General features: G+C 55.3%; 2 protein-coding genes across 2 annotated transcripts in view; one reads left to right on the plus strand and one right to left on the minus strand.

The window, feature by feature from the left end:
* The window catches only part of L3MBTL1 (L3MBTL histone methyl-lysine binding protein 1), a 29922-nt gene extending 17117 nt beyond the window's left edge, over window positions 1-12805 (plus strand). The window contains exons 13-24 of the mRNA XM_075768587.1: window positions 785-936; window positions 1906-1982; window positions 2404-2489; window positions 3063-3173; window positions 3447-3561; window positions 3803-3902; window positions 4246-4295; window positions 4933-5056; window positions 5362-5408; window positions 6359-6516; window positions 7348-7410; window positions 8379-12805. Coding sequence (XP_075624702.1) covers window positions 785-936; window positions 1906-1982; window positions 2404-2489; window positions 3063-3173; window positions 3447-3561; window positions 3803-3902; window positions 4246-4295; window positions 4933-5056; window positions 5362-5408; window positions 6359-6516; window positions 7348-7410; window positions 8379-8513 — 1218 coding nt within the window. The 3' untranslated portion in view covers window positions 8514-12805. The remainder of the gene's footprint in view (window positions 1-784; window positions 937-1905; window positions 1983-2403; window positions 2490-3062; window positions 3174-3446; window positions 3562-3802; window positions 3903-4245; window positions 4296-4932; window positions 5057-5361; window positions 5409-6358; window positions 6517-7347; window positions 7411-8378) is intronic.
* A 206-nt stretch (window positions 12806-13011) lies between these two features.
* Window positions 13012-15469, minus strand: LOC104634998 (osteoclast-associated immunoglobulin-like receptor). The gene is made up of 5 exons (XM_010301670.2): window positions 15112-15469; window positions 14986-15021; window positions 14513-14782; window positions 13982-14266; window positions 13012-13312 (listed from the first exon to the last, which is right to left on the minus strand). The coding sequence occupies exons 1-5, from the start codon at window positions 15368-15370 to the stop codon at window positions 13188-13190; spliced, it is 975 nt and encodes a 324-aa protein (XP_010299972.2). The 5' UTR covers window positions 15371-15469; the 3' UTR covers window positions 13012-13187.
* Between the last annotated feature and the right edge of the window lie 1655 nt (window positions 15470-17124).

Below are 17124 nucleotides of genomic sequence, written 5' to 3' on the forward strand. Positions count from 1 at the left end.
GGTCTGATTCACTGTTTCATCCAGGTCAGTCTCATGGACAGTTAAATCTATTGCAAAAGAGGAGAAGTAACCGTTACTCTCAACAATTATTTTGCCAAAACCCTCAGATAATGTTTCATAAGTATAGTTATTTTGTCTCTGGTTTCTGTCTCTGCCTTTATTTTTCATATGGCAGCTTGGGTAGGAAAAGTGGGCATATAGCGAGTGCAAAATGCTGATCATTTGTCAGCTGCAGAGGAAACTCAATCTACTGATAAATCAGCCTCTCCAAGTTATTTAATGCGTCTAAACCCTCCTGTTCATTGCTGCAACAATCCCACTAGCGTGTGCGATGCAGCGTTTTGCACGGATTTTGGATCCAAGAAATAAAGGCAAGGTAGGATGAAGGGCCCCACCCCAGCTCCTCCTGCCAAGCTTAGGGCATTGATTGCTGCTAACACTGGAGGAGAGTGATGCAAACAAGTGTTTTGTGACAAAATCTGAATCAGTGTAAGTTGGAGGCTGTCTTGGAGGTCACTGCTTCAGATCCTGAGGGTCTGAAGACTTCTTTTCCCCTTTCTTTGTGTGGCCAAGCTGAGTTATTTACTCTCTGCCTCTTTTCTTGCATGCATAGTAGGGCACTGCCCTTCTGGGATCCTACATGGTCCCGGGCCTACCTGGAGGCCAGGGAGGGTCTGGTTTTGGGAGGGTTTGGGCAGGTACCCCCTTGCAGCAGGCAAAGGGAGTGGTGAGGAGGGCGCTGGGACTGCAGCTTTGAAAGAAACGTGTCCCTCTGTCCTCTCAGCACGAGTCTTCCCCAGGCTTTGAGGTGGGCATGAAGCTTGAAGCTGTGGACCGCATGAACCCTTCCCTGATCTGTGTTGCGACAGTGACTGACGTGGTGGACAATCGCTTTTTGGTGCACTTTGACAACTGGGATGATACTTATGACTACTGGTGAGTACACAGAGGCTCCTGGGGTGCCAGTGCTGGGGAGACACCCTGCCACTGTTTCAGCAAGAGTGACGGGGTGCTCAGGAAAGCGTGGGGCAATCCCAGCATGCTGCTGCAGTCAGGCCACCAGTGGTCCAGTGAGTCAGAGGCTCACCACCCTGTGCTGGGGAACAAACCTTTACTTGTTCCATGGGACATTGCTATGGCCCTGTAGTTAATATGGGACAAAGACAGGCATGACTGCATGCTGTGGGCTTGCCCTGAAACCCACTGGGACACGGAGCCACCTGCAAGGCAGAGATCTTAAAAGGAGCTCCTGGATCTGGAGGTGGGGGCTTGCAGCCAGGGCAGGGAGGTGTCCCAGTTGAGGCTGATTAAGGCTGATTAAAATGGCCAGGTAGCACAATCAGGGTCCTGAGAGCAACTCTGTTTCCTTTGTGGCTGGAGCCCTCTGACCTCTTACTTCTTGCCCCGAGGAGCTGTGGGGCTGCAGTGGTTTCTGTCCCCAGCTGCTCCTCACTTGCCGGTGCTGGGCAGCTGCCTGCTCTGTCGCAGGGCACACCTGCCAAGCAGCAGCACTTCAGTCTGCTGTGACCTACTGGGAGCTGTGACCAGGACATTAGCCCCTCTGCTCATGTCTCGCCACCCCGAGCTCTGAAGGGCATGGCCTGTCTCCTCGCTCATAGCAAAGGGTTGCTGTTCCCTGGGCAGCTCTGCAGCAGGGCTTGCACCTGAGGCGTGTTTGTGTCCTTCCCCGCTGAGCTGGAGTTCCCTTGCTCTGGCCCTTGCCTTGCCAGGGCCCGTGGTTCCCTGGGTCACTCAGGGACAAGGGTGCTGTAGACCTCGGCTTCTGCAGGGGCTTTTGCAGGTGGTGCAGGCTGGCGGGTGCTGCCAAGTGGCCTGCCCTGGGCCCCCACAGCCCGCACTGTCTGGTATCTCAGCCCTGTGTAACAGTTTGGGTGTGTTTTCTAGGTGTGACCCCAGCAGTCCATACATCCACCCAGTTGGATGGTGTCAGGAGCACGGCAAACCCCTCACACCTCCTCAAGGTGAGTCAGTGGCCTGGGAGCACAGCCTTTGCTTCCCAGGGTTGTGTGGGGAGCCTGAGGGTGCAAACCCCGTGGCCCTCGCCTGTCTGCCAGCCCAGTTTGCCTTAGCAAGGCCACAGCCAGGGAGGCAACACGGTGCTGCCGAGGCTCCTGTACACGTGTTCAGCTGCAGCATGGTGGGTGTTTTGGGCCAAGTGGAGATACAAGGAGGACCCAAGCTGTCTGTGCAGGCCCAGATGTTTCTGCTTCCTTATACCCTGGATTTCATGGTCCATGAGAAAATAGTACCACTTCTTGATGTCTCTCAGGTTCCCACGTGCCTGGCACAGACTTGCTTGGTCCTTCCAGGCAGTAGGACATTCTAGGGCACTTGCCATCTTCATGCAGGCATGTCTCACTTTCTGCATCTTCCCTCTTCTAGATTATCCTGACCCTGACAACTTCACCTGGGAAAAGTACTTAAAGGAAACTGGAGCTTCTGCTGTCCCGGCTTGGGCCTTTAAAGTGGTGAGTGCCACATCATCTGTTCCACTGTACCTGGGCAGGAATGTGGGTTTTCTCCATTGTCACGTCTTTGCTTCTGTGAAAAGTCAAGCGATGTTCAGTATGCTCCTGCCATGGGTTGGGGTTCAGATCTGTATTCAAGGTTGAGAAGTCAGGGCTATCTTGGGAAAATAGTTCAAAACTGGGAAAAATGGGAAGTGTGACCATCCCCTCAGCTAGACAGGAGCCGGTTGATGGGAAATCATTTAGGCTTGCTTGATAGTTGTTGTCTCCAACTGCAGCAACAGCAGCTGTGTCCAGCCAAGTGCGGCTGCAATATAGATCCCCCAAATGTGTCTTTTAGAGACCTTCTTCCCTTGGGCACAGCTCTCCCATCTTGTTAAAACACAGCTCAGATCCAGGAGACCTGTCCCCCCTCTTTCCTGTTGCCACTGTTTGCTGGGATGGCTCTTACCCGGACAGGCCAGGGCTGGGAGCTGGGCTTGAGGAGCACACACTGCTGGGAAAGCTGCCGAGGGGCGCGGGAGCCCGAAGCACGGCCCTGCTCCCCGCTGACCTGGGTTCTTCTGGCCCCAGCGCCCACCTCATGGCTTTCTGGTCAACATGAAGCTGGAGGCAGTGGACAGGAGGACTCCTTCCTTCATCCGAGTAGCCAGCGTGGAGGATGTGGAAGATCACAGGATAAAGGTGCGTGCTGGAGTCTTGGTGCTGAGCCTGTGTCCAGGCTCTGTGCTGGCTTGCTCCTGCCCTTCCCAACTCACTGCCAGTTGCAGCGGCAAACTGTGTGGAGGTCTGTGGAAGCACACCGTGTGCAGGATGGCAGGTCCCAGTGCCTGGCTCCAGGAGTGGAGCACAGCCTTGTGCTGCAGTTCAGCTCTACCTGTCAGCTTGGAGGGCTCCAGACCTCCTCAGGGAGGTGCCTTGAGGTTTGAAGGGTGACCTCTCTACTTGTCTCCCCAGATCCATTTTGATGGTTGGAGCCACGTTTATGATTTCTGGATTGACGTGGATCATCCAGACATCCACCCCGTAGGCTGGTGCTCAAAAACTGGACACCCGCTGCAGCCTCCTCTCAGTAAGTCCTGTGCCTGGGTCAGTCCCTCCTACCAGGGCCAGGCCTGCCACATCCCCGCTGTCCGTGCTCAGAAATGGGAGGGCAGGTGCTGGCTAAAGATGAGCAGGGAGGAAGGGCTTTTCCGTGGAGCTGTCAGCTGGAAAAGTCCTCCCTGTTTGGCACAGGCATGGAGCCCAGAGCCCTGGCTCTGCCTGTTGCTGCAGCTGTTACAGTCTCTCTCCTGTTTCTCCTCCTGGTCTAGGGCCAAAGGAACCAACCTCCTCTGCCCACGGGGGCTTCCCAACCCTAGGCTGCAAGAGCATCCCTCACACCAAGAGCTCCAAGTACAGCTTTCACCACAGGTGAGCTCCCCAGCATGACTCAGAGGGGCACGGCTTCCCTGCCAGCCCATGCCAGCCCTTCCTCTGCTTCTCCGCACCCACCACCCCCACCAGCAACCAGCCCTTCCTTGCGCCCACCCCACGCTTGGCTCTGCTCCCTGCTTAGGGGCAGCCCTTGCTCTCCCCAGGCCAGGCCCCAAGGCAGCCCCGAGCCTGCGGCTAATGTCACTCCTGTGGGCTCCTGCTCTGCGCCTGTCCTGTGGCACCCAGAGCTCCTGGAGGTGCCCTGCGTCCCCATCTACCTGTGGGGATCTATGGGCTACGTAGGGGACAGCGCCTCTAAGATGCTGTTCACTGATACCAGCTTCGAGGGTGATGCTCCTCCCGTCCTCCCTGGATGCCTTTCACTGCAAGGTGAGTTGGGAAGTCCCAAACAGGAACAGTGCATCTCCCCCAGCTCAGTCAGTCGCTTGTGTGACCTTTCCCAGGGGAAACCAGGCACGGCGTAGTGCCGACCCCAGCGCAGCAGGCTGGCGTCGAGAGCAGTGAGTATGGTGGAGCGTCTGTGAGGACGGGGAAGGCAGATCTGGCTCCCAGGGGTTTCTCCACTGGCCACACTCGTGATACTTGCTTCCTCCTCACTCTGAAGCTAGTCTGGATGCCTGTGGGGGCCAGGAAGTGAAGATGGAGACTCTGTGAACCCCAATGACCTGCTTGATCAGCACTGTGCTGACAGGGTCACTGTGACAGCAGCAGAGACGGTGGGATGGGTGTTTGTACCTGGAGGGACTGGACGTGCCCTGTCTGTGCACCCAGCGGCTTCGCCCCAGGAATTGGTTCAGCATGTCTTTACTCTGCTTTCCGTGGCCAGGGCTACAGCTTCCAGTGCTTGGAGGCGGAAAGGGGGCCCTGCTCACTCACCCCCCACTGTGCTGCTCTGAGCCGGGTCCAACGCTTGCCTCCCCTCTGTTCTCTAGGAAGTGCCCCACGCCAGGTTGCGATGGGTCAGGACACGTGACTGGGAGATTCACGGCCCATTACTGCCTCTCAGGGTGCCCGCTGGCGGAGAAGAACCAGGGCAGGCTTAAGGCGGATTTGTCTGACACAGAGGCCTCAACTCGCAAGAGGAACCTGATCGGCTTTCCTCAGCGAAAGAAATCTCGGCACCATGGGAGGTAGGGGCAAGCCTGGTGAGCTCTGACCATGACGGCCATTTGTGGGAGGGATGGCCAAGCCAGAGAGGCTCCTTGATCGTGGGGGATCACAGTTGCTGACAGCTGGCGTTTGTCCTTCCAGCTCTGTTGGGCACCTCTCTTGGTTTTTTTTCCCATGTTTTATGTCTTTAAGCTGTCAATCCTTTGGGTCAGAGTCCGAGAGGTAATCCTTGCTCCTGCTGCCAAGGCATTGCTCTGTGCAGTGTGGAGGAGGACCCTCGGGCCACTCCCAGCCCAGTTGGAAATGAGTCTTCCTGTCTCTTTAGAGGGCGACCTCCAAAGTACCGGAAGATCCAGCAGGAAGACTTCCAGAGTAAGTGCCATCCTCTACCGCCATGTCATTGCAGGGGCAAGGCTGGAGCAGCTGGGGTGGTGGCTGTTGGAAGCAGGTCTCCCTTGGTTCACTCAGCCAGACCTCATGTGGGTCAGCACCAGTGAGGAGCTTGTGGTTGACTGCCAAAGTTGACCATCTGACAAGGAACATCCCTGCTTCTTAGCAGAGCTCTGCTTGGTCCCTTGTCAGGTGTCTTGGTGTACGTCTGTGAATCTTTGAGTGCTTTGGGGCAGGGAATTAGGATCCCCTCTCTATGGCAGTGCATTTTCCCTGGCACTTGTCCTCTTCAGACAGGGATGCTGCGCCTTCATCCTGTGGCTGCCATACCCCAAAACGTCCGTGTGGTTGTGAAGTGCCAAATTAATGCTGCAGCGCAGAAACTGATGCTGAACAGTTTGCTTGGCATTTAGTTCTGATGGCTGACATAATACCATGACTGACATTTATTCTAGCCAGTATCTGGTTTACCATAGGCTGTCCTGCTGCCTACCCTAGCGCTGGGGGTGAAGGAAAAGGATCTCTTCTTGGGAGCCATCCTTGACTCCTTGGAGCAGAGAACAAGGAAAAAGCTTTGTTAAAAATGTGAAATGAACTGAATGATGTGGGATGGCGTTGTGGTGTGAAATTCGACATTGAAATCTAGTTCAGTATGAAAAACGAGTGATTGAAGGTGGTGAGAACAAGGCAAAACCAAGCTTGTCTCTAAACTTCTTCCCCCGCCATTCCCAGTCCCACCAAACTGGACACTTGGATACTCTGATATCCTGTTAATTCAAGGGACAACCACTAGCTCTGCATACCTGGACCCATGAAACCATCTGGCCAGCCTTGGGCTCTCCCCTGAAGAGGGCCCTCCCCAAGTCTTGTAGGACAGGATGGGATGTTCTCGCCCTTCTACCTTGTATCACATCTTGCATTTTTATTGCCAGCTATTTCTTCAGACAATATGCACCAGTCGCTCTTCATGTCTGCCCTGTCTGCCCATCCCGACCGCTCCCTGTCACTCTGCTGGGAGCAGCACTGCAAGCTCCTGCCAGGGGTGGCTGGCATCACAGCAACTACAGTGGCCAAGTGGACCATTGACGAGGTAAGATGTTTTTGAAGACTGCGTGCTGGCTCCTAACCCAGTGGCATGGCTGGAAGCGCTCTACCTGGCTGTGCAGCACCATGGTACATGCACAGGCACAGAGGTGCTTCAGTAAGCTTCCCTGGGCTAGCGAGAAGGTGATCCACTGGACCTGCTTGTGGGATACGGTGTGGACAGCTGCCAGACACAAGCCCTGATGGCAGCTTCTCAGAAGCGCGTGCAGAATTACCAGGTTCTCGCTTGGCTTGAATGTGATGCTAGCCCAGGGCAGGCAGCTGAAGGCAAACAGCAGTCTCTTCATTTAGTGTGTTACAGTTTTCCAAAGAAATCAGTTTCATCTTTGCCAAGTTAAAAAATTAAACCATAGAATCTGCAGATGAGAAGTCACTGCTCTGTTTCTCTGAAAAATAAATCTTTACCTTAGATTCTTCATCATTGCGTTCACTCCCTTTCTTGAGCACCTGCGATGGCCCCTCTTAAGGCCTGGGTAGCTGGAACTCTGGCACCAGCCCCAGCAGCCAGCCCTTCCTGATTTCCCCGTTACCCTCCTGCCTGCCCCTCTCCTGCCCCCAGCCCTCAGTGGAATCGTCTCGCTGTGCTGGAGATGGCTTTTGGAGATAAAGCTGCTGTAGCATTTGCTACTCTGGGCCTGGAGGAGGTAGGGCCTGTGCCCTCATCCAAGGGGGATCTCTAGGCACAGGAGGGTGCTGCAGCCTTGGCCCTAACAGCCACGTTTCCTTACAGGGTGCAAAATGCCTCTGTGGCCTCATGGGGGGGCCTCCAGCAAGAAACATTGCTTCTGTCTTGATGTTTTTCTCTGTTTATTCCAAGGTCTTTAGCTTTGTTCAGACTCTGACGGGTTGTGAGGACCAAGCCAAGCTCTTCAAGGATGAGGTGAGAAGGGCTGGAGGATGGATGCAGGCGGCCAAGGGCAGCTGTTTGCCGACAGGGCAGGGAGGAATTGGCCAGTGGCCTTCCTGCAACGGGTTGCTGCTGAATGCTGAGAGCACCTCCAGCACCTGGCAGCGATCCCACCCCGCAGCCCTGGAAGCAGCAGCCCCACTGCGTTCGAGCGTGCAGCTGTCTGCCTGTGCAGATGCGGTGGCAGGAGGGGATGTGCTGACCCAGCATGGGTGAGGGAGGGCCCCTCGGAGGAGGCTTGGATGGGGGAGCGAGAGGAGGATGGTGCTGCAGCCTTAATAGCACCATTATGTTCTGAGGGAAGCTGCTTACCCCTCACCCACTCATCCTTCCTCCCTGCATTCTTTCACCAGCACGGCAGTTTGGTGGCATTGCTGTCTGTCAGCCAGGTTCATCATTTTTAGATCCCTCTGGGGACGGATGCGCAGAGGGGCTGCTTTCCGGCACGCTCAGTACACCCAGGGCAGGCTGATCCTAGGCACACTGGGTACAGCAAGCGTCCCAGCCCGTTAATAAATGGCCCCTGTGCTTTAAGGGTGCGCAGGCACGCCAGGCTGAGCTGCGGGCAGCCTCCATGCGTGCCGGGACCCGGCGCAGGGAATGGACGGGTGTTTGCCCAGAGCTGGCTGCGCGCTGTGCCCACTGTGCTCTGGTGCAGAAGCCCAGGGCCGACTGCAGCGTGAGCTCCCGGGGCAGCCCCTGGAAGGGCTTTTCCCCCTCTCCCCCCTGTTCCTGCGTGCACGAGCTCCCAGCTCTGGCTTGTCTGGGGCAGTGTGGGAGCGCTGTGGGTGGCCTCTGCCCTAGGCCCTGGGACCGCCTGTGGCACCTGGCTGAGGATGAGTGCGACCGTGCGTGTCCCCAGGTCATGCCTGTGCTGGCTGTCCCTAGGAAGTCGCAGCCTGGGTTTCGGTGAGTGCCTTTGTCCCTGCTCTCCCCTCCAGATGATCGATGGCGAGGCGTTCCTCTTGCTGACGCAGGCTGACATCGTCAAGATTATGAGTGTCAAGCTGGGCCCGGCACTCAAGATCTACAATGCCATCCTCATGTTCAAGAACGCTGATGACACCTTAAAGTGACTTTTCTTGGCCTGATCGGGACCCTCCCTCAGCACCAGTGCTGCCAAACTGTCTGGTCAGGACAGAGATTCTCCCTGACCGACCGCAGCTTGTCATGTCCTGCTCATGTCCTCTCAGATGCTGCATCTCCACTCTCCCTCCAATTCATCCCCCATCCTCTCCCCTCCACTCCACACTGCCCTTCTCCTCCGGCGCTGGGTACAGGTTGACCCCAAGCCTCAGGGGCAGCCGCAGAGACAGCGGGCGGACGCAGGACTAGCCTGTCCTAGTGCGACAGCTGCCCCCACGTCCTGCTGTTACTGCACTGATTTGGGGGGGTGTTGAGGGATGGGGGAGCAGAGCAAAGGGTGTAGCAGTGGGGGGGCTGACACCACTGCTGAAGTCACCCAGATAAGGGAAGGGACCGACTACCTGTGTACGTGCTTGTACCCATTTAAAGGCTGGTCTTATCTTTGCTCAGCAGCTGAGGAGAGTTTATTTTTCTCCCCTCAACGTGTTCCTCTGGAGGGCTTATATTAACGTCGTTTCCAAGCGACGCTCTCAAGAAGCTTCTGCTGACTTTGCCTTTTTCTCTGAATTCTTTTGACTTTCCCTTTTAAGATGACGACTCTGCTTTGCCCCTTCACCCCACTGGGAACCAGTGGCCCACCTCTTGCCCCTTCCAGGGAGCAATGTGTCCTGGCTGCTGCTCTGCCCACGATCAGCGTCTGTGCTTTATTCCTCTTTACTGTAATGCAGCAGCCCCAGGGCCACTCGGCCAGGGCTGGGTGGGTGCAGAACAAGCTCCATTTCCTCTTGCACTTCAGGCTGTCTTGGCCACCACATCTCTGAGAGAAAGGATGCTTGGTTAACTTGTTCCCCTTGCAGCAATTAAAAAATCCTCTGCAAAGGAGAGTTGGGCTCTCTTTGGTCCATGTATTAGAAGCAAGGAAGCATCATTACTCCGTAGGCAGATCCATGACTCGCTTCTGAAGGCGTTCCTCAGTTGGCTGACTTGATCCTGCCAAGCCACCTTCTCCTCCTTTTTTGCCCTTGCGACACCCCCAGGTTTTGCTGTTTGAAGAGCAGGATCTTCTGCTGTGCCTGGATTCCTTACCTGCCAAGCTAAAAGAAATTCAGCAGTTAACTTTTTTTCCCTGTCCTTTTAGTAACATAGCGCCTTTTCAACAAGGGTGCAGGTGCTTTGGGAATGCCCATGTAACACTGTCCCTCGTAACAGAGGAGGGGCTGAGTAGTCTGGGACTCCAGAGCCAGGAAAACCAATGTGCCTGGGGGGTCCTGGCAAAGTCTCAGGCAGCTTCTGCTAGTCCCTGCGTCTGTCATCCTTCTGTGCATGCCTGCTGTGGGTGCTGCTGGAGCAGCGGTGTGTGCAGTGCTGGAGGGCGCCCACCTGTCCCATGGGCTCTGCCGCATTGTGATCCATGTCCCGCATCCACTTTCTTTCCTGTTCCTAAGAATGACGTATCAGTAGCAAAACAATTTTTCCCCCTATCCTAGCACCCAAAGACAGGGATGAAGGGATCTTAGCAAGTGCACCAGCAATGTGGCTTGGAGCAGCACTGCCTTGGGAGCCGCTGTCACACCTGGGTCAATCTGTTCTAGGCTTCCCATGGAAATGTAGCATTTTGACTCTTTCTTATTGAATATTTGGGGTCACATTTGACCTGCTCTTGAAACGTCTGCTGCTTGCTCTTCACACAGGACTTGCAACTAGTCCATGTATTTGTTTTGTCAATGCTTGGGTTTGATTTAGGCAGCTCTCCCTCTCCTTTCCTTTTTTATTTTCTTCCGTCTCTTCAAGCACTGCAGTGTGACCAGCTGTGGGGAGAGCGTGAGTGGGAAGGAACAGCCATGTCCCTGGGTCCCACAGTCACTCCCCAAGTCACCCTTGATCCACCGTAAATGGTCCTGAAGTTGGTCTCTTCAGTTGATGGGGAGTCTCTTTCTCAGGCACTGTGTGCTGGGGGAGAAGAGGAGGAGCCCTGGGACCTTCAGCTGTGAGACTGTGCGATCAGTGCTGAGACCTCTCCAGGTGCAGTCTGGAACGGAACGGCTCCCTTGCACAGGATGTGGTTACTGAGCTCATAACAAAGGTCTTGTGAAAACATCCTCTTCTCATCTGCTCCGTTCCTTCATGCTAAGTCATTCCTCCTGTTGAGGACGGGGCTAAGCACTGTCCCTGGGTGCTACCCAGGTGTCAGATCTGAAGCTAGCATGAAGGATGAAGAGCCTTGTCTCACACAGGGCTGCCCTGGAAAGCAGAGGTAGTGGTGAGCTCAGAAGATCCCTGCTGAAGGGGAAGAGGAGCCATGAGCCAAGCCATGGCCAGCCCACAAGACTGGGTATGACCAACACCATCAGCTCTTGCTCTGCTGTTGGGTGCAGTCAAGCCGTGCTCTGCCTGGGCACCAGCAAAACAGAGGTGCATGCTCCAGACTGTACCAGCCAGCAGGAAGGTGTGCCCATGGGGCGCTGCCTTACCGGGACTCTCTTGACCGCTTCCTAAGACAGCAGATGCAAACTGGACAGGACTGCCGCGGTGCTTCCCCGTGACTGGGGGGTCTGGCTGCACAGCTGGGCCCCGGGTCTCTGCTGGGTCTGAGCTCTGCGCCATGAGCAGCTGCCAGGAAAACCAGCCCCGCTGGAAGGGTGATGGGAGATGTGAAGGTCTCTGTCGGACACACTTACCTGTGTCAGTTCATCAGGCTCTCAGGCTGACTCAGCTGTGTGGGTAAAAAGCTTCTGGATTCATCTTGAGTGAGAAAGTTACAGGGTTTGTAGGTGGTCAAGGGCTATTTACTGTTACAACCTTCTTGTTTCATTTCAAATGGAACCAAACCCAAAGCATTCTGCGCGTACGTGTGGGTGGGTGTTTGTGGAAGTACCATGACGCCGTTTCCTCTACTGTCGGTGTGTCGCTGTTTCAATGTGGTGGTCTCTGTGGCTGTGGAGGTGGCAGACTCTGGTCCCAGGGTCTCGAGTGATGTGTCCTCCATGAGCCAGGAGAAGAAAAGGTTGGCTGCAACACTGGCCTTGGCAGGTCCTTCAACTCCACAGAGCGTTGATTGGGAGTCCCCCCTCAGGGAGCATCAAGGGCAGCTGTGACCAAGGCAGAAGCACCAAAGTTTTTCATCCTTCCCCTGTTGCCCAACCAAACTCCTCACAGGGACGGCCACTGCCATGTCACCAAGAAGCCAGAGAGGATGATGGGGCAGAGTCTGGTCCACAGATTCCTTTCTGGGGTCTTTCTGAGAGATGTGACTGCAGCCAAAATTTCTAAATCAATTAATTTTTCAAGTCAAATGTGGTTTTTGAGTGGAGGCCTCCACGCCTGTGCTCCTGTCATTCCTGCCCCTGCTGCCACAGATGGTGTTGGCAGGGCTTAGCCATGGGACATGTCCCACCGTGCGCTTCAGCCTCAGGCACAGGGTGTCTTCTGGGGTGGCTGGTCCGCAGGTGACTCTGAGTGCATGGGAGCAGTTGGAGCCTCTCGGAAAGGTGTTCCTCCCTCCTCATGGAAATGGGCAGCATCACGACAGTGCGAAGCCAAGGTGTCTGTTTCTGAGAGGAGCCAGCCTGAAGCTCAGCAAGGAGGGAGGCCATGCCTGCCTCACCAGAGCACAGCTGCCTGCCTCTGCCTTCCTCCAGTGATCTCCACGTCGATCACAAGCACTTTTAGAAGAGAAAGAAACCTCCAAATTGTCTAGGAGCACTGAGAGCTTAGGGCAGCTGCTGCCTGCAGAGGCAAATCTGGGCACGAGTGCAATGAGGGGCGATGGAGAAGAGGAGCGAGCCTTGCGAGGGATGTGACTTGGCTGCTTCTGCTCTTCTGTTCCTCATTTCTTAACCTCTGGGAGGGGACTCCTAGGTACAGAGGAGAGGGAAAGACCTGAGGGCTGCAGCCTAGCTCCCTTCCTCCCATCCACCCCTTCCCTCTGGGCCTGAGGCTCGCTCATCCTTGGAGGAGGGAGAGGGGGTGCGTATTTTGGATGGAGTGTGGTTATGATAACAAAAGCTTTTTTGCACTTTCATTCATTTTGCACTCATTTTTAATTTCTTTTTTTCCACGTTTTTGATATTCGCACCTCCCTCCTCTTTGTGTTTTCATAACAAAAATACTTTTGTTGTAGCCAGTAAAGCTATTCTGGAACTTCGTGTCCTGAGTATACAGAGGTTTAAAGGTCCTATATATATAAATTTATATCTGTATAAAAGTAAATTTATATATATAGATCATGGTGTGATGTGTTTTGTCAGTGTTTTAAAATAATAAACGAATGTGAGCAATGGAAGTCTGTGCAGTTGGAGACTGGTTATTCAGCCCTGCTGCCTCGCCTGGGGAAGGGCGCTTGTTCCTGCGGGGGACAGACGGACACAGACACCGACGCGCCGAGGGCGGTGGGCCGTGCACCCTGCCATGCAGGTCACCCTGGCCACACAGAGTCCAAAGCCCACCGGAACCCTGCCCATCCCACAGACTGACTCCCAGAGGCAGCTGGATGGGGAGGGATGGTTTATTTATCCAACCGTGAGGTGCTGGAAGGGAATCCCAGTGTTCCGATACTGGTCCCAGTCACGGAGAGCACTGCGTGCGGGGAGCATGCCGGCCATCCAGCTCCGGCAGCTGGAGCAGGGTCGTCTCTCTGCGGAGGCAGAGGAGAGCTGTGCCCTGTCCTAGCGGGGCCCCGGCCACCCTGGCCTGCGCCGGTGGCTGCACATGGCCTCAGCCACTATCAGCCCCAGCAGGACCAGGACCACAGCCCCAAGGGCCAGGCGCACCACGTTGCTCCAGGTGTAATCTGCAGGGGACAGGAAGGGACAGTCACTGGCGGTCCCTGGGAGGAGCCCCCAGACCAGAGGAGTCCCATGGGGGCAACAGGGGACCCATGGGGATGGAAGGGGTACGTGTGGGGCTCCCAGAGCAAATGGACGTGTATGGACAAGGGGGCACGCTGGGGAGCTCCTGGGCTGGAGAGGTATAAAGGGAAGTTCATAGGGAGCAGAGGGAGCCCCAAGGGCTCCTGTCAGCTCTCCCTCCCACATCCCTGCCCCCCCAAGACACCCCCTACCCACAGTCCTGATCTGTCACCCTGCCCAGTGCCACCAAAGATGGGGAGGAAGACAGGAACACAGAGCTGGCCTTCACCTGCTACTGCCAGCCAGATGGTGCCACTGGGCTACGACAAGATGAGCAACTGTCCCTGGGGCTGGTAAGTGCAGGCATAGATATCCCCTGACCATTGCTCCCCAACTGGTAGCCTAGCAACCCTGTGTGGGTCTATAGGTCATCTGTAGGGTCTCTGGGGAGTTGGCAAGGCTCAAACACATCTGACGGCAGCTGCAATCCTCTGCTTGGGCCCATATTGCAGCTGCTTCCTTCCCCCACATCCTCTTTTGTAGTTCCCCCAGGATGTGGTAGATGCCAGGGACGAAGTGGAGAGTAGATTGTGGCTGGTGGGATGTCTCACCTCTCACTACCAAATCCAGGGTCTTGCTGACAGCAGACCATTCCAACGAAGCACTCTTACTGAAGCACTGGCAGCTGTAGCGGCCCCCATTGCCTTTATGCACACGGGAGAGGTTGAAATAATTTTGTTCCTTTGAGAGTAAGTCGAGAACCTTGAGCTGGCCCTCCAGGTAGAGGAAACAGCCAGCACGGGAGTGTGCGATGGTGCAACGGAAAATCACGGAAGTTCCCGCAGCCACCTCATGCCCAGGCAGGACAGAGAGGACAGGTTTGGGAAGACGGAACTCTGTGGGGAGAGGAGAGGGCATGAGAAGGTGTGCAGGGCTTTGACATGGTGCCAGGAGCCACCGAGACCTCCATGACCCCACGACCCGGCTCAGGCAGAGGTAAAGATGGTCCCCACCTCTCCAAGCCAGGGAAGAGGGGAAACCCCTGCCCACTACGTGGACGGGGAATCTAAGTGGCCAAGTGCATCCCGGTCTGCCCATGTGGCATCTGACCCCACGCGAAGGAGTAACAGCGCATCCCTTACCTTCCACCTGGACATCCAGGGTTTCACTGCGAGCCAGCACAGTGTCTCCAACCAGGTAATGGCAGTTGTAGGCACCTCTGTCCTCTGAGGTGGCATTAGAGATGGAGAACTCGGCCCTGCTGCCACGCAGCTCCAGGGTACGGAGCTGGTGGCCATTCTTGTACAGCACGAACTTCCCATTGTCACGCTGGTAACTGCAGCAGATGGTGGTGGAGCCTCCCGGTGGGATCACCCCAGGTGGCTTCAGGAAGATGGAGATTAAGGGGGCACCTGCACAGGGAGAGAGATGCTGCCAGACAGAGATGGGGGTCCCCAGTGCCCAGCTGCCCTGCGGTGAGCCTGGAGCTGACTCCAGGCTTCACTTCTACACAAGGGCGAATTTTGTTCTGTGGGGCTGGGGAAGAGCCCTGGGAGATGGGTGGTGGGCTCAGAGATGTGTCCAAACTCCCCGCCTACCTCATCACGATACTCACTTGGTGTAGCCTTGCTCTGTACCACCAGCCAAACACCTGCAAGCAAAACAGCCTTATAACGTTTCTGTGGAGTCTCAGGATGCCTCACGTGCCCCGCTGGGAGCCTGCACAGCCTCTGGCACTCACCGAAGGCTACCACATGGGTCACAGGCAGCATCGTGTCCCTCTTGGCTCCCTCTGTCTTCTGCTCAAGCAGGGCTTCTTCAGAGGAAGGTGTTTGCCGGAGGCACTGAGCAGCTGGGTTCCTTCTTTTGGGTCCTGATATGCTCTTGTTGACAAAAGCCACCTTCTGACCCACAGCTTCAGTTTCTGCAGACTCAAATGCAGGGCCGGGATGATTGAATTGGAACCAGAATGTCCCAGTCACCTGCCCAGGACTGGGCATCCGTGACAACTTGGTCTTAGGATCCTGCAGACCTTAGGAGAGAAGTTATTGGGGCGTTTTTGTTTCTCTTTCTTGGCTCTGGTCACTTGATGGGGAAATGGCTTCCTCTCAGCTCTTGCGAAATAGGGTGATGTTCTGCAGCTGGGGTGGGGAGAAGAGACAGCGCAGGACTCTTTCTGAAACTAAGTGAGAAAGCTCCAACAACAAGTTGCATCTTAAAATGTTTTAACAAGTCAGCATAAAAAGGGAACTATAGATAGTAAGTGCATCTTACATCCCTTTGGCAGGGCACCCCACTTTCCTGCAGCACTGATGGACCCCGGATAGAATTTTTCCCACGGCATGCTATGCAAATCCCATCTGTGGAGATGTGCCCAGCATCTGAAGGGGCATAAGATTTACTTTTGATCTATATTCCTCTTTTTTATTCTATACCATTAAAACATATATTTTATTATTCCATTTATTGTCAGACCTTTCTCACTGAGGTCCAGGAAGACCTCTGCACCATGTCGTGCCCCCTCGTCATGCCCAGAAACCCTGCATGGTGCCCCCCGCCGCACTGCGGACCAGGTGATGGAGGGGGGGAGGACACTGGGTCCGGCAACAGGCCATGTTCAGGCTGTGCTCTTCCCTACGGTTGTGGGGCAGGCCTGGTGGCTCCACAGAGTGGAACAGGAGGGAAGTAACTTGGCTTCCCTTTTGGGCTCCTCAAGGGCTGTTTCATCCCACCTGGCCTATAGTGTCTTTCATGGGAGGAGACACAGCAATATCTCCTACCTGTCGGTTTGGATCCACCCCACAGGCTGGCCCCATTCCTCATCCATCCAGGCCTCCCCAAGTCCTATGCTGGAGCAACAGCAAGGTCCTTACTCCAAATAACTGTTCACTTCCACCACCCCTGGAGCCTGACCTCCAGTCTCCTCAGCCACCATCTAGTCTGGGTTGGCCAGCAGTGTAGACAGAGCTCTCTGGCAATAACAAAGGGTTAATTAAACAGGGGAAGTTGCTTCCACCTTTGGGTGATGTGGGAGCAAAGAGAGCAGGGAAAGGATGGGTTGTGGGACTGGAGCGGTGTACGACAGGTGGCAGCTTGTCCAGGGATCCCACCCTACTGAGGGCTCCAGCATCTGTAGCTCCCTGCCCTCCTGCAAGCTGCAGGCTGACACGTCCTGCGCTCATCTGTGCACAATCTCTGCCACAATTGGCCCCAGCAGGAACAAAACCACAGGGCTCAGGGCTAGGCAGATAGTGTTTATGTGACCGTAATCTAGGAGTAAAAGGCAAAGTGGCCGTGGACTCTCGGGTGCCCCATGTGGTCTCCCCAGACACTCTCTACTCTTTTCTTTCTTCCTCCTTCAGCCCTTTTGGTCTCCCTTGTAGATATGGGGTAGGAGAAGTTTTGCAGCAGGGTGTTCTATGGCCTTCTTTTCTGGGGCACCTCTTCAGGCCTCATCTCCTGTCTAATTCCTCTTTGCCCCCCCCAGGCTTGACCAATTTTTGGCAACTCCTTGGACAGCCTCCCTTCAGGTCCACTCATCTCAACAGCCTCCACTGTCCACGCTGGACTGAGGGACCCCAAACTGCTCTGGCCTCACCAGTGCCCAGTGGAGAACAGCCTGCTGGCTATGCCCTGGCTAATGCAGTCCATGACAGAGTTGGTGGCATTGCTCTCTGCCCATCCATGGGCACGTTTGACTCCTGGGCCCTCTTCTGCAGAGCCTTTTCTCACATCTTCCAGCTGGAGACCTACC

Source organism: Balearica regulorum, chromosome 16 (assembly GCF_011004875.1).
Source record: "Balearica regulorum gibbericeps isolate bBalReg1 chromosome 16, bBalReg1.pri, whole genome shotgun sequence".
Taxonomy (NCBI): Eukaryota; Metazoa; Chordata; class Aves; order Gruiformes; family Gruidae; genus Balearica; species Balearica regulorum.